The 19973-nt window shown below is 50.9% G+C and overlaps 1 protein-coding gene across 10 annotated transcripts in view; it reads right to left on the bottom strand.

Moving 5' to 3' along the window:
* The window catches only part of ABCA4 (ATP binding cassette subfamily A member 4), a 108279-nt gene extending 92812 nt beyond the window's left edge, over positions 1-15467 (bottom strand). For 4 of the 10 annotated variants that reach the window (XM_079778073.1, XM_079778080.1, XM_079778083.1 and 1 more), the window contains exons 1-3: positions 13062-13514; positions 11646-11773; positions 7347-7544 (exon numbers count right to left, since the gene is read on the bottom strand). In XM_079778073.1, coding sequence (XP_079634199.1) covers positions 7347-7544; positions 11646-11714 — 267 coding nt within the window. In that variant the 5' untranslated portion in view covers positions 11715-11773; positions 13062-13514. The other 6 variants (XM_079778077.1, XM_079778079.1, XM_079778076.1 and 3 more) reach the window with 6 other exon arrangements.
* Positions 15468-19973: the final 4506 nt, after the last annotated feature.

Below are 19973 nucleotides of genomic sequence, written 5' to 3'. Positions count from 1 at the left end.
TCACACACACACACACACACACATACACACACACACACACACACACACACACACCACTGCTTCCTATGCCAAACAAGTTCTCTTAATTTCCAAAATAACAAGTAATACTTCCATGTCACCATGGGGCTCAGCACTGCCAACCCAAGTTCATGGTCTGGTTTGACCTCCTGAGGCTGTGAGGCTGGAGATATAAATAGATCTTTGGAAAGGTTATGTCTCTATGATCTCCCATCAGCTTTGGTTGGTCTGAGGGGACCTTGGGCCTTGATCATCATATACCTAAGAACTGGATACAAGGCCCTAGCCAGAAGCCAAGAAGATTCTGGTTATTTGAGATTCTGGTTTGGGTTCTCAAGGGACAAGAAACATGCCGGTCCTTTGGGACTGTATAATATTTTTTTCTGAAGGCAGAATAAAGCATATTAACTACTAAAAATAATCTTGTTTGAGCAGTATTTGCTGATGCTTTGGATCCAGTGGGTTAAACAGATGTCATGTTGCCAGCACACAGAAGGACCATTTTATGAGTTGAAATCTTTGTTTTACTCTCTCTGATTCAAAGAAGGCCACCTGGAAAACAGTGTTGATTTCTAAGTTGAGGATCTGCGTAACACAAGGGTAAATAGGTAGCCATAGGTTAAAAGTGTCTTAAAGGGATCACATGGACTGTGGGAGCCGGTGGAAGGCTCTGAAGTGAAGGGGGAGCTGCTGTCTCAAAAGCACCCAGAAAGAGGTGAAAGGCAGATGAGGCAGTGGACAGACAGTGTGGCCCCCTGGGCTGCTGCTACAGGAAATCCAGATTTATCCGGGAGGGAAGTTGTTGCTAGGCAACCAGGAGAATGTGGATTTAAAGCATGTTTGTTGCAACCTGTCAGTTGTTAAGCATCAGATGAAAAGAGAGGAAGCTGGCTTCAGTGGTGAGGGGGCAACCAGAGGGGACACCCTGAGTACCAGGAAATGCGTCATGAGTGGAGAATTCAGACTAAATCACTCAGAGATGGGGGCGGGAGGAATGCCGAACTGTCTGTAAAGGGAGAGGTCACAGAGACATGCTGTCTCCCAGGACTGGAGGGGACAACGTGTCTGAAGAGAGGGTGGGCTCTGGGGTATGTGAACAGACAAGTTATGGGGCTCTCTGGCTCAACAGAAACTCAGCCTTTTTCTCGCCATTGTGACTTCAGTCCCGGTATTTGTGGTTGATGAAAGCAAAACTGAGTCTGGAATCTCAGGGCAGTCAAAAGGTCACTCCGTGAGAGAGATTTCTTGCCAGTCGGAGGGGTCTGAGGCAGGAGAATGTTGCATCTAAATGTTTGAGGAGGACATTTCTGGGAGTGGGACAATGATGGGGGGACAGTGGAGCCTTGCAAAGGGGCTGTATTCTTGCTTTGGTAAGAGCAAAAATGCTTTTTGTTTCAAATCGCTTGTCCATCTCTTCTCTAATGTGCATGTCACTACCATTCCATGAAATATGTAGCATAGGCCTTGTTACCGCGATCATACAAATGGGGAGGCTGAGATCCATTTAAGTGACAGCAAGTTAGGGCCAACCCAGAGCCAGGACCCAGTCTCCTGGCCACCAGGGGCTCTCTGTGTGCTCCAGTGGGCTGCCCACCTTCTGGTCCTCTCATCACTGGGCCCCATGCTCCGGGGAGAAGCTGGTCACGCATAAATTACGGAAGAATCTGTGGTTATATTGAAACCCTTTAGAAAAGGATGTATATTAATGGTAGGCAGGAAAGAAATTTTAATACCAAAACTCTTAAGCTGGTGTCTGGCTTCAGAGGTTCCATGAGCCCCCAACCCCTGTGTCTGTTCTGCATTTCTCTAGGGAAGAGGTTTAGGGCTAGTGTCAGATTTTCAAAGGTAGTCCTAATCTATAAAAAAGGTTAGGAATTGCGGTTCTGTAGCGATAAGGAATATGAGGCCAAATCCTTCTTCAAACCGGTTTACCCTGGAGAGAAACTGATGCCTAACACATCCATGCTCAATCTATGTCTACTGATTAAAGGCCAGGACCCCAGGACCCATTATCCTAAAGGCATAGGGCCTGCTTGACTTCAGTTTTGACCTGTTAACATTTTTTTTCTTTTTAAATTCATAAAAACAACATCTGATTAGTCATGACAATAAGCCCTGACCTACTGTATGCCTAGAGCCTAAAAGAAATCAAATTAGCCAATGACATTCATGCCTGTAGGCCTAATGCACATTTAACGTACATTAATGTTCTTCTCTCCTATTGCCTTTTACTTCTTCTTTATTGAAATCTGTTGACCCGGGGGATATTTTTATTATAACAGACACAGTTTTGTAGATGTAGACAGAAACAAATCCTAACACTGCCAGTCACATATACTTGCTATGGTTTAATAATTTTCAAAAAGCCTATTTTCTGATTTTGCTTTGTTTTTGCATAACAGGCCCTTCTGCTCACCCCTCATGCCATGCTGCTGGCACTGGGCATCTCTCCTGTCTCTTCTTCCCTCCCCAAACCCTCACACAGAAGTGGGAGAAGGTTGACAGTCCAAAGATCCAGAAATCAGAAGGGAGAGGAAATCAAGAAGTTAAGTCATTAATGGGACCTCACTGTAAAATCCTGGAGATGTGGGGCTTTTCCAGAGAATTTCAATGTAGAAATATCATCCGAAAATGGAAAGGCATAGTTAAAATTTAGCAAACCGCAATGGATGATCACAGAGAGCAGAAACCATGGCCAGCTCACACCGGGCAGCGGGCAATCCACCCACACTTCTCCCCCACGATTCAGGAATTTAGGGAGCAGAGCCAGGAACAAAGCAGGACATTGAAAAGAGCAGGGAGTCTGGACCCCCAAGACTGGGTCTTTTCTTTCCCGGAACGCAATGTTCAGCCACCTCATAGTCAAAGAGACACAGGTAAAATGAAGTCAGAAAAATAAGAAACCGTGACAGAGTAATAGCTGAGGGGAAGGAAAGAAAGCTGAATCATGCCACACTGGAGGGGAAAGGCCTGGGCCAAAATGCTGGGGAGGCCAGATTTCCTCTATCAACATCCATGAGAGGGGGAAGGGAGGGAAACCATTTCCCAGCAGTGTGGCAGGTCTTGGCACCCGCCTCGGTTCCCCTGCCGGACTCTCACAAATAAACATCAGAGCAGAAGGGACAGATTTGCTTCTCAGCAAGATTTCAAAGCTGTGCACCCGAGTCAGAGAGAAAACAGGAAGGATCTAGAGGGAGGAGAAGGAGGAGGAGGGGCATGCTTACCTCGGGCCAAATCAGATGGGAAACGTCCCAACCCCTCACCCGAAACTGACACATCATTTTTTATGAGGTGTGAAACCTTTCAGGTACCGTGGGCCCAGGTCTGAGCTGCTGGGTTTCAAGCTGGGGGCGGTGAGCCCGAAAGACCACACGTGAAGACAAGCTCTTTCAAGCTCTCAATTGCGGTGAAACCAAGAGGGGATAAATCTCCCTGGAGAAAAGCCCTCCACCTGGCTGCTTGCTTGTTCCCCAGCCCACCTGGCTCTGGGCGTCCAATGTGTGCACGTGCTCGAGCGTGTGCTTGCGCTCAAGTGTGCATAAGTGTCTGCATGGGGATGGGCGGGGTGGAGTAAGGCCATGGTCCTGCACTTGAATTATTTGAAGATGACAACACTCACTTCTGACTCCAAGGGGCTGAGGAAAAACACAGCTGGCCCGGTTGGTGCTAACCCCCAAAGCCCCCCTCCAATTCGCTCAGCTCCCCCAGGTTTCAGGGGCTGGAGGTTGCACTCCCTCCCCAGCCCCCCATTCCTCCCCCCCCCACACACACACACCCAGCTCCTTACACAGCAGGGGCAGGTGCCGTCACAGTGGTTTGCTGGGATTGTCCCTCTTTCTTTGTTAATAAGCACTGACTTGGCATTTAATAAAGCCGTATTTATACACTGGCTCCGTGCATATGAGAAACAGCCCAGGAGAACAGAGGCTCAGCCTGCCCCACGCTGCAGCTCAGTGTGGCTGCCAGCCAACCAGCTGCAATAACAGCCTCATCCCGGCCTCAGAGCTGCCCCTCTCAGAGGGTCTGCCTGAGCTTTTCTGTGCCCCCTCAGGCTTGTTTCTCTAAAAACACTGTTAGAGTGGGTATAGGAGCAATAACAGCAAAAATCCTATCTTAATGCCTGTAATTTCTTTTAGGTTTTCTTATTAGTAATTTTTGTTTAATTTAGCCACTCTGTCCAGTTGTCAAATGGAAAAGCACATTTGAAGAGTACCAGACAGGGTGTTGGTCCTCTTTGCTTGGGACCCACGTGTCCTGTCTTGGTCTTGTCTTTCCCCAGAGAGATGAGCAGGAGCTGGAGATGGCGGGCGGGGGAGTCCTCCAGGCCCGTCTCCCATTCGTTTGTCCCGAGGCAGTCTCTGGGCCACTCAACGGCTTTGTAAAGGTAACAGCAGAGAGGATGTATCTCCACAGCACCTTGGTCTATGGGTGATCAAATGAAAGTGCTTGAAAGCCTTAGAGCCATGGTCAGCTAACTGCGGCTCGCGAGCCACATGCGGCTCTTTGGCCCCTTGAGTTTGGCTCTTCCACAAAATACCGCGGCCTGGGCGAGTCTATTTTGAAGAAGTGGCGTTAGAAGAAGTTTAAGTTTAAAAAATTTGGCTCTCAAAAGAAATTTCAATCCTTGTACTGTTGATATTTGGCTCTGTTGACTAATGAGTTTGCCGAACACTGCCTTGGAGCATTTGGGGTACTATCAGTATTATGCTAGCTCTACAGCAGGGGTGGGGAATCTTTCTGCCAAGGGCATTTGGATATTTATAACATCATTCACAGGCCATACAAAATTATTAGCCTGCTATATTCGATCAAACATTTAATTAACTTACCCCTAATGCCTTGGCAGGGACAGACCAAATGATTTCTTGGGCCTTACATGGGCCACCCCTGCTCTACAGAAATTGAGACTAAGTCAAACTCCTGTGTTTTAGGTCAGTAATTCTCAACCCTGGTTGGACTTTGGAATGATCTGGGGAGTTTTGAAAAATACTGAAGTTTCAACTGAATCGGAATTTCAGGGGGTGGGGGCTGGGCAATCGTAGTTTTTTGTTTGTTTGTTTGTTTGTTTGTTTAATATATTTTTTATTGATTTCAGAGAGGAAGGGAAAGGGACAGAGAGAAACATCAATGATGAGAGAATCATTGATTGGCTGCCTCCTGCATGCCCCCTACTGGGGATCGAGTCCGAAACCCGGGCATGTGTCCTTGACCAGATTCAAACCTAGAACCTTTCAGTCCACAGGCTGATGCTCTATCCATTGAGCAAAACAGGCCAGGGCGCAATCGTAGTTTTTAAAAGCTCCTCAGGTGATTCAATGTGCATCCTGGCTGGGCACCACTGCTCTAGGGCCATTGTTACTGGTGTTGGCGTGTCTGAGCTGTGCTGCTGTGGCCTGGCCTGTTTGCAGGTCTTGAGGTTGACAGAGAGTTCGGTGAGGGCGGGAGGGGCACACTTGGAGCCTTGGCCTCAGCACATGCCTGGCACCTACAAGTGCCCAGTTCCGGTTTGACTGCCTGGGCATGTGTACGCAGGTAGTGAGCAAGCGTGCAGGACCCCGCACAGGTCAGTGAGGGTGATCGGCCAAAGTTCTCCTCTGGTTTTGGAACTCTAGCACTTGCCAAAGCAGCGTGTAAGGACAGAAAGACTCTCTGGTCTTTCTGGTCTGATGCCAAGTATTATGAAGCAGTGGCCTGAGTTTGGGTCCCGTACTAATGAAGTTTGCCCAGGTACCCTTTACCCTGCTACTTCTAGAACTGCCCCCCCAGCCCCGCCCCAGAACCGCCCCAAAGGCACATTTACCTACATCAGCAGCCAAGGTCCTTCAAAAAGAGACGCAAGACCCTGGCCCTTTCCTAGTGACCAGAGGATTGCACGGTCCTCGGTGCCAGGGAACCTCAGTTGCTCTGCAAAACACGGGTGCTGTCTCTGGCTGTGCTAGTGTTTGCTGTCCAGAATAAGGGATTGCTATTGCCTGACTCTTCTGTCTGATTCTGCAAACAAACTGTGGCCAGAGAAGTTTAAAGCACACGGCTCTGTATTCTCCCTGCAGCGTGGGGAGGCCTTTTGGCGGCCCTGGGTTCTCAGGGGAGGAAGCCTCCACAGCTCCCGGCCCCTCTTCCCAGACTGGAGGCCCACCCCGAGGAGCCGGGGAGGTTGTAATATTCTAGGAGAGTCACCCTTTGAAAGGGATGAAGTGTGAACTCTGCCAGAAACTGTGTGGTCCTGTTTTATTTTATTTTATTTTATTTCGTTTTTAAAAGCCTTCATCTTGCTTTTTAAGAAACTCTGAGAGTAGGTTTTCTGGGACTTAAGAGAGCAACCATAAAAAGGCAAAAAACATTCATTTCTCTACCAAGCTCTCAGTGACTGACACTCCTCACAACACAGTTCCAGAAATTAATATGTAGGCGCGTGCACACACACACACACACACACACACACACACACACCACAATTCAACGCTAGAAACATTACATATGTTCTTTCTCTGAAGGATTCTAATTTTGAGGGTTTCTTAAAGGGTGGCCTACAGCGAGCTCTTAAAGTAATAGGGCAGATTCTGAGCCCTGCCCCGGTCTCCTGACCCAGTCTCTGGGGGTGGACATTTGGAACTTGCATCTTTTACCAGCTTCCCTGACGATCGGCACACACTCTGAAGTGTGAGAACTGCTGCTCTATGCCGCCTTTTTGTAACTCCCTATCATCTTACCCTTCTGGCAAAAGAGGAGATATTATCAGTTCCCGAGAAGTGTGTCTGGGTGCAGTTCCGGAACACAGGGTTAGCCAGGTCAGGGCTTTCTAAGCTTTGGAGACTATGCAATTTTCTCTGTCATTTTGTTTTTCCCAGAAGCAGCAACCTTTGGGGACAAGAGCAGACTCACAGCAGGGAGCGTGAAGCTCTCGTTTATCGAAATGTATTAAGTGCTTTGCATATATTTTTTAAATTTATATTTCCTTGTACTTTATGAAGTATTATATCTGCTTTATCGTTGAGTGATGCGGGCAGGAAAAGTCAACTGTCTTGCCTATGACCACCTCGCTAGAAAATGGTAGGGCAGGGAGTCCAAACAAGCCCCCTTCTCCTTTCCACGCTGCTAAAGGTGGTGGAGGAGATGTACCCCACTTTAGGGCCGGACTCAGACCTGCCACAACCACATACCCAATGGTGACTCCCAGGAGCCGGGGCCTGTGGAGCCTTCCTTAAAGATTGTCTTGAATACCAGGCTCGTGCCCTCCCTGTCAATGCACGGTTCCCAGTGGCCTGCCACCAGGCGCTGCTGCCCCAGGAATTCCCTCCCCAGAGCAAGAAGCTAAATACCTCCCTTACCACACGGAAGAGTTTGAAGAAGTCCACGTTGGCGTACAGAGTGTCTTCCATCCACTGGAGGGTGCCCTGGGAGAGGGCGCACAGGGCCTCACGCACCGTCTGCGCCCCTCGGCGCTGGCTGAAGATTATGAAGCGCTCCAGGAGGGCCTCACTGCAGGCGATGTCCTTCAGCACCAGGCCGGGGACGCCGTGAGCAAACTGCAGGGAGGAGAAGCAACCCTGGAGGACTGCCTGTGGTAGGAGAGCACCGCCCCCGGGAGATGTCCACGTCCTCTCCCACAGAACCTGCGACTACATTCAGTTGCATGGCGGGGGGGGGGGGGGGGGGGGATTAAGATTGCAGATGAAATTACAGTGGCTCATCAGCTGGCTTTATTTTTGGATTATATGGGGGGAACCCAATGTCATCACCAGGGTCTTTTAAATGTGGAGGAGGGAGGCAGCAGAGACAATGTCAGGGTAAAGCAGTGCGAGGAAGACGTGGTTGGTCACTACTGGCCTTGGAGATAGAAGGAGGCCACCAGCCAGGGGGTGTGGACAGGGGCAGCCTCTGGAAATTGGGAAATGGATTTCCTTCTAGACTCCCCTCCCCCCCCCCGGAAAGGAGTGCAGCCCTGCCAACACCTTGACTTCCAGACTTCTAGAACCGTAAGATAATACATTTGTATTGTTTTAAGCCATTGCCTTTATGGTGATTTGTTAGAGCAGCAACAGGAAACTAATACACTCTCAAGCCTCACTTGATCAGTGAGCCATTTAAAATTTGAGCGATCCCTTCTAAGTCCACCAATGCTTAGGTACCATCAGGACCTACTCCCTGAAGCTCAGGTGGGGAGTGGCTGGCAAATGACCAACCTCCTCTCTCTTTTCTCACCAGGCTTAACCAATAAAAATACTGAATGCCCAATTAGATTTGAATTTCAGATCAACAATGAACAACTTTTAGTACAATATGTCCCAAACAGAGTCCAAATGACACACACTTCTGCTAACATTATTTGTGGCTTATCTGAAATTCAAATGACACTGGGCAGCTTGTATTTTATCTGACGACCCTACCCCCTGCACAGGGCACATGCCCCAGCTCCTGTGGAGCTCATGGACAGCGACTATTGAAGCACAATCCCCACGATTGCCTCCAGCGGCTAAGGAGGCCTCCGCCCTGGCCGCGACCCGGCCAACCAGCACAGAAACTGGCCTCAGGAGTCCTGGGCTCCCAGCAGGGGACAAACTCCTGAGCACCGTGAACAGGCTCATGAGCTTCCCTGGTCTCTGCAGCCTTCCCCTGGCTTCCAATTAGCTACACAGTCCTCTGGGCAGGAGAGCAGAGAAGCCAGGCTCTGCTGCCCCCTGCGTGGAGACTGTCCAGACCACAGATGGAAGGAAGCCTGATCCCTAAATGAGGCACTGGTCTCGGATGATGCTGGTTGGTGTGGACTCTGTCGACCTCGGGGGACTGTCACTGCATATGTATTCCAGCAGAGCCTGCCTGTTGCCTACATTTGACTTCTTACCCGCCGGCAAATCTCCCCAACCCTAATCCCAGAGTATAAAACATTTTGAGGTGGAGGGAACCAATAAGCTCATTTTGTGCAAACATCTAATATTCCAGGGGAGAAAAGGGATGGAGAAGGGGGTTAAGGGATGTGAGAAGGTTACACAGCAGGCTGATGGGAAATCTGGGACACCCCTAAAGCTCCCTGCTCCCTTCATTCAGTCCCTCATTCATCCAGTGCTCGCTCACTGAGTTCCCATCCTGCAGGGACTAGACCAGTTCCTGGTGATGCAGAGAAGACAAGGTGAGTTTTCTGCTTTCCCAGGAGCTCACAGAAGAGGGAGTATTGAGAATAGTTAGTAAAAATAGCCAGTACTTACCGAGTGTTTACTGTGCTCCAGGCACTGTGCTAAGTGTTTCACATACATTCATTCTTTCAGCTCCCACAACAACCACATATGGCCGGCACTTTTATGATCTCCATTTTACAAATGAGGAGACAGAGGCACAGAGTCATTAGCTAACTTGCTGGAGGTCACACAGTTAACTGTGTGGCCTTGTTGAGATTTGAACCTACAGCTTGTGCTTAACCATTTCCTGTGAGCTCTTTATCGAGTGGGGAAGAGGGAGGAGGCAGTGCAAAGAGAGGAGGATTTATGAACCATTTCACTGAAGAGGAAGCATTTGAGCTGGGCCTTGAAGCAAGTCTAGGAGAGTACAGGGCTGGGGGTGGGCCGAGGCCAGACCAGAGAACTGTACCACTCTCCTCATCTGGTAACTCCCTAGTGGAGAGAGGGGTGATGTGATTCCCTCCTGGGCAGTGCGCAGGCACCAGGCAGAAAGGACAGGAGGGGCAGCCAGTCCTGAGGTAAAGAACAAAGTCCCATGTTTGATGAGGACGATCAATTAGAGAGCAGCAGACCACATGTGGCTATTTAAATTTAAAATAGCTAAAACTAAACAACATTTGAAATTCAGCTCCTCTGCTGCACTAGCTCTATTTTGAGTGCCCACCTGCCACGTGTGGCCTGTGGCCGCACTGACAGCCCAGAGAAAGGACGCTGCCCTTGTGGAGGGAGGGTGTAGGGGGCGGTGCTGCTAAGGAGCGCAGAGCTGGACAGAGACGGAGATGAGGAGCAGGCACCCACAGCAACCAGGCGGGGAAGCAGGGTAGGCACGGGGCGCAGAGGGAGCTGGTTCGCCCTGAGTGGCCTCTGCAAGTGTGGGGGCTCTGGGCTCCCTCTTAAGCTCTGGGGTTTGCTGGTTAGGGAAGCATCAGCTAATCAGAGCCAGCCACACTAAGTGAGGTCACAGCCTGGTGACCGGGACCCTTCTCCCCAAAGAAGAGGCCTCAGCCCTGATGCCAACAGCCCAGCAGCTAGGGATCTAAACGTCACACAGTGAGGAACTGGAAAGAAATTTCCCCTAAATTCCTGCCCTTATCTCCACCTCCCTTTTATTACCAACTGGAAGTCATCACAGGCATTTCCAGGACTGGAGTTTTATGAGCTGAAGAGAAGCAGAGGGGAAAATGACCAATCCCTGCTGCCGCCCCCACGCCCTCGGGTGGGAGGGAGGGGGAAGGATAGCGGAGCAGCACAGCCAGGCCTGGCTCCCAGGGCCTTGCCAGGAGCCACACCCAGGATGCTGGGCCAGGAGCCATAAGGCCCCAAACTGAAGCAGTGGTCTCACCCCTGAGCCTGCCGAATCGCCTGGAGGGCTGGTTAAAGCACAGCTTACAGGTTGGTCTGGGGTAGGGCCTGAGAATTTGCATTGCTAATAAGCTCCCAGGCCTTGGGGGTGCTGCTGGTCTGGGACTCTGAACACCGCTGAGCTGGAGTGAGGAAGACTGGGTTAGGGATGAGAAAACCTGGTTGCCTCTGCAATTTCTAGCTCTACAGCCTCCTGCAAATCACTCAGCGGCCAGCCGCCTCATTTCCCCCTATCTCAGGATTCGGGTGAAGAGCTCACAGCTAACAGATGTGAAAGTCACGTGTTAGTGGCAGAATGCTCTGAATAAATATAAGATAGCCTGGACCTGGAGAAAATTTGGGGGAGCGGGGTGGAGGAATTAGAGCAGATTACGCAAGGTGGGGAGAGGAAGAAGTTTGCCTGGCCCAGAGAAGAAAGGGAAACAGGTCCGCTCTGCAGGCTGCCTTACCAGGCTCAGTGACCTGGGAGTCACTCCGCACAGCCCGGTGTCTGCACCGCCGGCTTCTGGGCCTGGAACTCTCCTCACAGTTCTTTCCACGGCCGCCTTCTATTCAGTCAGGTTTGCTCAAATACCACCTCCTCTGGAGGGCCCTCCCTGACCACCTCATTTAGCGCTGCCCCATCCCCAGCCCCACAGTCCCGCCCTAACTCCTGACCCTGCGATTGTCCCACGGCACCCACCTCAACCTGCTGACTTCCCCATCACCTGTGGCCCCCACAGGAAGCTCGGAGAGTTAGGGGTTTGCCCATATTGTTCCCATGGTGCTCTAGTACCTAACATGCCTCTAAATGTTTAACGAATACGGGAATAAACCTCTGTTTCCTCAACTAGAAGAGGAGGTTGAGCCATGTGATCATAAACCTCTGAGATGTGTTGCCAGGATTTGTCCCGTGTCTGAATCCCAGGAGGGGAACGAGCACCGGCTGAGTAACTCCCAGGTATTTTTCTGAACCTGGGGCATGAATGATGGATTCTGAATGTGAAAGCAAGAAGGAAGAAAAAAACAAAAAACCCGCGGTGTTCCTTGCCTTTCTCAGGCTTGTGCTCACCCCTCCCTTCCAGGAACCACTGGCCGAGGACATGAACCAACCTGCTCGGGCCGGACCTGCGAGTTGACCAGAAGGTGGACGACTGCGTCAGACAGACCAATGTTTCTCATGAGAAAGGGTGTCAGCGTTTCTTCATCTCTCAGGATATCCCGAATGCGTATTCCTCTTCCTGTAGATGGATGAGAGAAAGATCAGGGTGCTGAAGGGCAGGTGGGTCAAAAAAGAGAAAACATCTAGAATTCATTGGAAACATTTTTAACTCTGTTCTTGGGTCCCCGGGAACGCCTGGAGGTCAGGGCTCCTGCCAGTCAGCTCTCACCCAACACAGTCACGGAGATTACTGCGGAAGCAGCTGGGCAAAATTTAGTGAGAAGGCACGAAGGCTGGACCAAGTTAGCTCAGGGTCCCGTGTGGGGCTGGTCTAGGACAGCGGATCTCAACCGGATCAGTAAGGAGCTGGAGCAAGGAATTCTGTCCCCCTGGGAATATTTGGCACCATCTGGAGACATGTTCGATTGCCAAACCTGGGGAAGTGCTAGTGGGTAGGGAACAGAGATGCTGCTGAACATCCCACAATGCACGGGACAAACCCTCTTCCCCCACAAAACAAAGAACTATCTGGTCCAAAATGCCAGTCGTGCTAAGGGTGAGAATTGCTAGCCTAGGACTGGGGGATACCCATGCTCTGTTCACACTGCAGCTGTCCTGGGGGAGAGGATCCTTCTCGGCGTCTTGGTTAAGGCTCAGTGTCAGTTAAGGCTCTAAGCTCAGGGTATTGACATGGACGAAGAAAGATGGGGCTGTTTTGGTCAAGAAAAGTTTCAAGTGGAGAAGAGAGGATGGCCCGTTGTCTGGGCTTGCAATGTCATGCCCTCGTCTTCCCAGTCACATTCTTTCTAGCTCCACTCAAAACCTGCTAGAAGCAGACATTTCTTTATGGGAGGCATAAAGGACTCCTCCCAGCTTAGGTAACTTGGGGCAGGTCATTGAAAACCACTGTGCGTCTGTACTTCCCACATCTACCTCTCAGGATGGTTGTGGGGTGAATGACGAGAGACGAGGAATGCAAAAAGTGCTTGGCTCTCAGGCCTGAAAACAGAGGGCACCCCGTTAATGCTATTCTGATTGCATCCATAGTATTCTTACCCCTTCCGGGGAGTCACACCCAGGGTGCCCACCTCCTCTGCCTGCTTCCAGGACCAACACTCAGCCTCAAGCTGGCCACTGTTACAGTTCATGAGACGCTGGCCGGAGAAGAAGGTTACGGGGCCCAGATACTTATGAAATCGTTTCAACATTAAGGAAAAGCATTTGGGTTGCGTGAAAAAGGCCTATCTCTACATTTCAGCTTCTCTGGAGCCTGCCTGACTGCTTATCGCTTAGTTCTTCTTTAACGAGATTTAATCATCAAAGCTCATCCAGAGCCCTTCTCCTCCCTCCCTAAATCCTTCCCTCACCAAGAGGCCTCGCAGCCTGAGCAGCGACAGCCGTCCCTTCCGTCTTCAGGCGGTGACGCTGCCTGTACAGTGCCTGGTCCTGACCCTGCTGCTCGTTTCTCCTTGAAAGGGGGATGGGTCAGCCACAGGCCTGGCCCTGCAGCTGGGGCAGGGCAACCCGTCCTGAGGCCCCACCGCGCACTCACCTCTCTCTCCAGGGTGGGTGCCCTTTAGAGTTGTGCCGCTGGGTAGCTCAGTATCACTACCCTCTGCCTTAGGGGAACCTGGCACAGGGAGGAGGGAGGCTGAGGAAGGAGGAGGGTTCTGAGAGAGGCTGTCCTATTGGATTCTTGCCTTCCCTCCTTTTGGATAAGTCCTGTCTCATCTTCCAAACTCAGCTCTTGCTCCCTCTTCCTTCCCCTGGGGAACGGCTCAGTTGTTCTTTTCCCAATCACTTCTTTATGCGCAGTGTTATATTACACACACACACACACACACACACACACACACCTCCTAAAAGTGGGGGGCTATGGACTCCACTTTCATTAATACCCCTCATTCGACATAGCAATGCTGGGCACACAGACGTAAGCCCTGAAGTCACCTCTGGGACACCCAGCACTAGAGCCCGACATGGACTCAGAGCCTCGTAAATGGAATGGCATGAGCACCCAATAAATACTGTTGTCTTGACCCCAAAGTCACGACCCCATTTGACTGTTTATCTCTTTGTTATTCTTTAACTCACTCACCTGACCTTTCATACAAACACCGTGCTGGGGAGAGGGAGATGGGAGAGATTTGCCCTGGTGTCTCCCAGGACCCCGCCCAGCAGACGGGGCTGCTGTGGCCCCAGAGGGAAGTGGCAGGAGCATTCTGGGTTCACACACCTGGGGAGGGGTGGGGGCCACCCTGTGGGGAAAGTGTGGGGCCCAAAATGTAAGAGGTGGCTGATACCAGACAGAGGTTTCACTAGACTCTCGAGGGAGAAATGTGAGCTGGGGGCCTGAGGAAAGAAAAATAAATTTAGCTTAAAATGTGGTTCTTCTTGTTTTCTTCCCCCTGGAAGATTAGAAGTGGGGGAGGGGCCGCGGAGGCCCTGGGAGCTGAGGGGAGCTGAAGTGGGAGAATGCTTGAGGCTCATGGGAAGAAGGTGTTTAAAGATGATTGAGAGACCGCAGAGCTTCCTTGGGGGTGGCGGGGAGGGGGCTTCACGGCTGTCTTGAGCCATCAATCCTCTCCCGGTGAGAATGCTGTACCACAGGTTTGCTGGAAGGGAAACCCCGCCTGGACAACATCAGCATACTTTCCCAGGTGACTGGGAGCTGCCTGGCAAAGCACACACCCGGGCAGCCGCCACCTCGCCTTCAAAGGCTTACCCTCGGCACGACTTTGGGCTGCAGATTCAGTGTTCACCCGGAGCGATGCCCAGGTGCCTGGGACAGAGCTGAGAGTCTGCAGTGTGACGGTGAACCTCAGTCCCCAGCCTGGAATTCCTTCAGAGAGTGCCCCAAACGCTACCTGGGGGTGGTCCCCTGTCCCCTCTCATGGCCACTAAGGTCAGTGTTCTGCAGCGTCTCTGTTCCCAGCCTCAAAACTCTTTGGGGAGCCGTGGCTGGCCTTCCCTGACCTGGTCTCCCCCGACCTCCGAAGCTGCTGGCAGTTAGGGATTTTCCCCGGAAGCCCGAGGCCTGCAGCAGGAACCCTGTGCCAAGGCAAAACTCGTCCTGCTTTGGGGTTAGGAACTAGGGATTTGGGTTCTTATCCACACGCTGTAAAACCACAGAGAAATTGAGGTTAGAAATGACTTCCTTTACACTTCCTCCCAGACTCCATGCGAGGATCAAACCCCAGAGTGAAATATCTGCTGACGAACAAGGCAGGCAGTCACTCAGGGGGGTGAGGATGGGGGGATGGGGGGGGGGTGGTGTGGGGACAGCCACTTTCTCTTGTGCTGTTTAACCTTAGAAATAAAAAGCCTTCTGCTTGGTGTCCCCACCCTTTCCTCTTACTATTAAAATGCTGACTGTGCTCATAGGACTAAATGCTCAGTCCTTCGAGCTCCGGTTCAGTAATTCTACCCAAAGCAGCAAAAGACAGAGGGTTTGAACTTGGTTTTACTACATAAAGTATACACTTTACTCTTTTGGAAACCATTAGAATGTAATGAAGTAATCTTAAAGTAATGAAGCAATCCCATCTGAGCAGACCCTTGTCCTTTATTGCTCCCATGGGGAGTGAAGGGAGAAGGTGGCCGATGGGAGGACATCAGCCCCTCCTGAGAGAACTCACCCCTCCTGACGCCCCTGAGCTCTTGAAGCGCCACCTGCCCACCCCTCTACACGAGGGGGGGAGTCATTGTTCACTCAGTCCTTCCACGTCTGCCCTGGAAGGGGGCCGGCACCCGGTCTGACTCATCCCCTTCCCCAGGGACTAGTTAGTGGTGCTCACCAGACGTCTGCTGAATGTTGACTGAGCTGCACAGCGAGGCTCCAGGGCTGGTCTGCACTATTCGTCACCTTTCTGGCTTGGGATCCTGAGTAGGGGCTGTTCACCCAGCCCGCCAGTCCCCTTGGCAGCCCCCTTCCTCATCCCTGTCTCCTCCAAGGTCATCCTGAGCGTCATCGCCCCCACCCCATCCTAGGAGCAGACATCTCCCAGATCCAAACTGCTTCCTTCACTGGCTCCGAGCCTTACCCCTGGATCACTCTTCCCCACATCAGCAGCCTTTTCTCCTCCCCTGGACTGCGGTGACCCCGGGGGTCCTGGCAGGCCTCGCTCCTTCCCCACCACTCATTTGCCCCTCCCTGGGATCGTTCCAGCTGGAGCCCAGGCCGTCGCCATGCCCAGTCCCTCCGGCCATCTGCAGCCGAGCCTCCTGAAGACACGACAACTACCCAGCACCCACTTGTGCTTTAAGAAGAGATGTCAGAGTGGCTACTGGGGTTGGGCTGCTTTTCCCCGGGAGGAGGGACGCAGGAGAGGGAGCTCCTCCACCCTTTCTCCTCACTGTTCCTGACTCCAGGAGGCTCTCCTCCCCACGCGGCCTCAGGGAGCATGTGACCCACCAGCCTGGCCTCACATTTCTTCCAACTCTTCATCAACTAATCCCTCACCTCTGCTCCACTTCATCCACCATGGCCGTACCTGGGGGCTTGTTCTCACCTGTCCCACCTGCCTTTGAAATCCTAAATTCATTTTTTAGCCACAACCATTAACCCTACTCACTTTCTTGGCCCTTAATCAGGGCCATGAAGCCCCCTGAGACCTCTAATTCCTTGCCCACCCTTTCCCCCGTGTCCTGTTCCGGCACTTCCGTCTTCTGGTCCAGCCTTATGCATCCTGGAGCCCACATGTGTAGTTCAATCAGCATGCTCAACCTCCTTGCCTCCTGGACATTTTATGGCTCCCCCACAAGCCCCTGGCTCTGTATCCCCCCCCCCCCCCACTCTGCACCTTCTCTGCCTAAGGGCCTGGGGTGCTGGATATCACTGGAAGAAATCAAATGATTGTACATATTTATGTCATGATAAACATATGCTCTCTGACCTCCCAGAGTCCCTAATGCTACTTGGCATTGCTCACACACGTTCCTAGTTAACTTGCTCTCTACGACTCTCGGGAGATTGTCCTGTACCTTTACCTTGCTCTGGAAACCCCTCAGCCCCTGCTTCTAACACTTACCCTAGCCTCGTGCTCCCCAGAGCACATGCTCTCCGGGCATGCTCCTTTCTGTCTCTGGACTTACCTGAGGTAAGACCTTGCTTTCCCTCCTTCCCAACTTTCTACCTTCTAGGCTGGTGGGAAAAGGAGTCCTCACCACCTCTAGATCCCCTTTCCTCCTGCCTCCTCTAGTATCATTTCCCACCAAATCTTTCCTGCATCTTTAGTCTCTCTGATGTACGAGAGGGGTGAGAGGCAAGTGATGGCTGGGAACACTGAAGCCCACCTTACCTGCAATTCTCTCGGGGTGAGTCCGAAGGGTGTCCATGAGTTGGGATAAGGTGCGGAGTTCTGTCCAAATCTGGCCAAGGTGCTGGCTCTCTGGTGCATCCACGAGGAGTTCTTGAAAATCACGATACACCCTTGCCAAGCTGGAAGAGAGACAATGCCTCATCAATAAAGACATAGGTGTCATTTCCATAATAATGATAATACCACCTTGTGCAATTTTTACAGATAGTATCTGCTTGACCTAGCTACTACATTATATATCTTTGCAATAGTGCCAAGGTAAAAAGAAAATAACATTTTATTTCCTTGTACATGTAAGATAGCAGACAGGGGGGCATTGAGCAATTTGTTCAGTCTCCCCACTTTGGCAGGGCCAGGCCACCTCTCATCCCCGCTCTCTAGGTGTCTTCTGTCTAGAGAAGCTTTAAACAGGATGTTAGTAGATATTCCTGGAGGTTCTTCCCAGCTATCGCCTGCTTCACTGAGACCTGACCTTCCAGCCGCTCGTAGGGGGAGACTCTAATCCACAAGTTCCTCCCTGCACGTGCGCACACACACCTCTCCAAGGCTGATTGGGCTAGGAGAATGAAGCCAGGACAACCGGATTTGTTTCCAGAAATTTAAAAGATATTCAAGGATGCTCTTCTGATTGCCCAGACCAAGATGCTGTGAACTGAACAACCAGCACCAGCCTGGGAGACACTGGTCCACAAAGAGGCAAATGAAGTGGATGCCCAGAGAGGCGAAGAGGCTGGACCTTGCGGGCCCAGACGGCACAGAGCAGCTCCTGACAGCTCTCCAATTCTTCTCTCACCCCTCCTGACACCTGTGTGCAGCACCTTGCCTTTGGGAGGTCTAGTGCCAAAATCATATATTTTCCTCCGGGGCTTAACCTTGTTTAAAGGGGTTTCTGTGCTTTTTACTCAAAAAACCCCTGAATAAGCCAATATTTCACCTATAATGTAGGTGTGCGATGTGAAACCCAAATTTCCTGGTTCAAATGCTGAGTACAAACTAGAATCTGAGCCCCCACCCCCCCCCCCCGCCCCACCGTTCCCCAGCTCTCACCCTTCAATCTATAGATACTGTCGGTACTAGTCCCACCAAAGTTCCATCGAGCCTCACTGAGATGTTTCCAAGGCTCCCCGGATCCCACGTGCAACCCCTGGGATCTCCCTACATGGGTAGGCATTTCTTCTCAGGCCCCTCAAAGAGATTCAAGGTGAAAGTATAGATTGTAAAAGTGTTTGCAGCCATGGGAACCCAGCTAAATATCACCTCCTGACTGTCCTGGGAAGACAGGTGTCCCTCTCCTACCTTTCCATAATCCAGGGGTCAGCGAGCAGTTATATATTGTGGGCTCCTGGGCCATAATTCTGTCATATTACTCAGCTCTGTCACTGTAGGGCAAAGGCAGCCACAGTTTGTTCCCAGTAGGGAAGGCTACCTGGAAGCATTAGGCTGACTTACTAAGTGTTGTTGTTGTTTTTCTTTTTTAGTTGAAATGTAGTTTTGTCCTGGAGGAATTATATCCAGTGGAAAGACTGGAGTAACCAGTTACCTCAGTTTCCACCTGACTTGGTGTTTACACAAGTGGTTGAAGCCCGCTCTACAACAAGCCCTTGTTGGTGACTCTCGGTTATAAGCTTCACAAGCTGCAGCCCAAGTGCAGCCCACTGGGTGAAGGAGAGCCCTGTCCTCATCCTTGAGCCTGTGTCTATAGGTCATGCTCACATCATGCCTTCCAACCTCCAAAAGGGAACTCTCTTCCTCTGAGACTGGACTTGAAATTCAACCCCAGACCAGAAGTCATTACCTGGAAACCACAAGTCCCCTGACATCAGTGTAATGTGGTGTGTGTGTGTGTGTGTGTGTGTGTGTGTGTGTGTGTGTTTTCATTTTTCTTGGAAGAGGGGCGGGCCATCATTGCTCATCATTTTCTTGGAATGATTTTCAGCCCCACGGGTAAAGAACTACCGCCTCCAGCCAGATCCTCAGGTATTGCCGCCCAACGGAACTGATGGCATCGGCAAAAGAGGATTTGGAATGTGTCCTTTCCTGCTTGTAAACCTTATTTAATCCACCCTCAAAATATTTCCTGACCTTTGCTTTAGCCTTTGATGTTCAAGAAGGCTTTTTAAAAAATTTCATAAATTCGTGTTTCGTCCTTGTGCAGAGGCCATGCTAATCTCCTCTGTATCGTTCCGCTTTTACTATATGTGCTGCCCAAGCAGGCACTGCCCAAGAAGGCTTTTTGTTTGTTTTCCTTTTTTAAAATATATTTTTATTAATTTTAGAGAGAGAAATGGAGTGGGGGGAGAGAGAGAGACATCAATGTGAGAGAGAAATATCGATTGGTTGCCTCCTGTATGCGCCCTGACCCAGGATCAAACCCACAACCCAGGTATGTACCCTGACTGGGAATCAATCCAGCAACCTTTTGTTTTTATTGTTGTTAATCCTCACCTGAGGATATTTTTCCATTGATTTTTAGGAAGGGTGGAAGAGAGAAGGAAAGACAGAGAGAAACATCGATGTGAGAGAAACACATCAATTGGCTGCCTCCTGCACAAGCCCTGACCAAGGCCCAGGCAGGGAGGAGCCTGCAACCAAGGTACATGCCCTTGACTGGAATCAAACCTGGGCCCCTTTGGTCTGCAGGCTGATGCTCTATCCACTGAGAAAAACTGACTAGGTCTCCAGCAACCTTTTGGTGCATGGGATGATGCTCAATCAACTGCGCCACACCAGCCAGGCTTTAAGAAGGCTTTTAAAGAGTCAGAGATCTGTCAGGGTTGACCAGGGTGGAGTGATATAAGACAACAGAAAGGAGACTGAGTTTTTTCCACCCAAGCAAATGGATGACCTGGGTGCAGTGGACACAGCTTAGGTGGATGCTGCCATCAGACTTCAGGTCACATCTTGGAAATATAAAAACCAAGAAGTCAGCCGAAACCGGTTTGGCTCAGTGGATAGAGT

Source organism: Cnephaeus nilssonii, assembly GCF_951640355.1.
Source record: "Cnephaeus nilssonii genome assembly, chromosome: 7".
Lineage (NCBI taxonomy): Eukaryota > Metazoa > Chordata > Mammalia > Chiroptera > Vespertilionidae > Cnephaeus > Cnephaeus nilssonii.
This window is presented reverse-complemented; position numbering and strand designations above follow the sequence as displayed.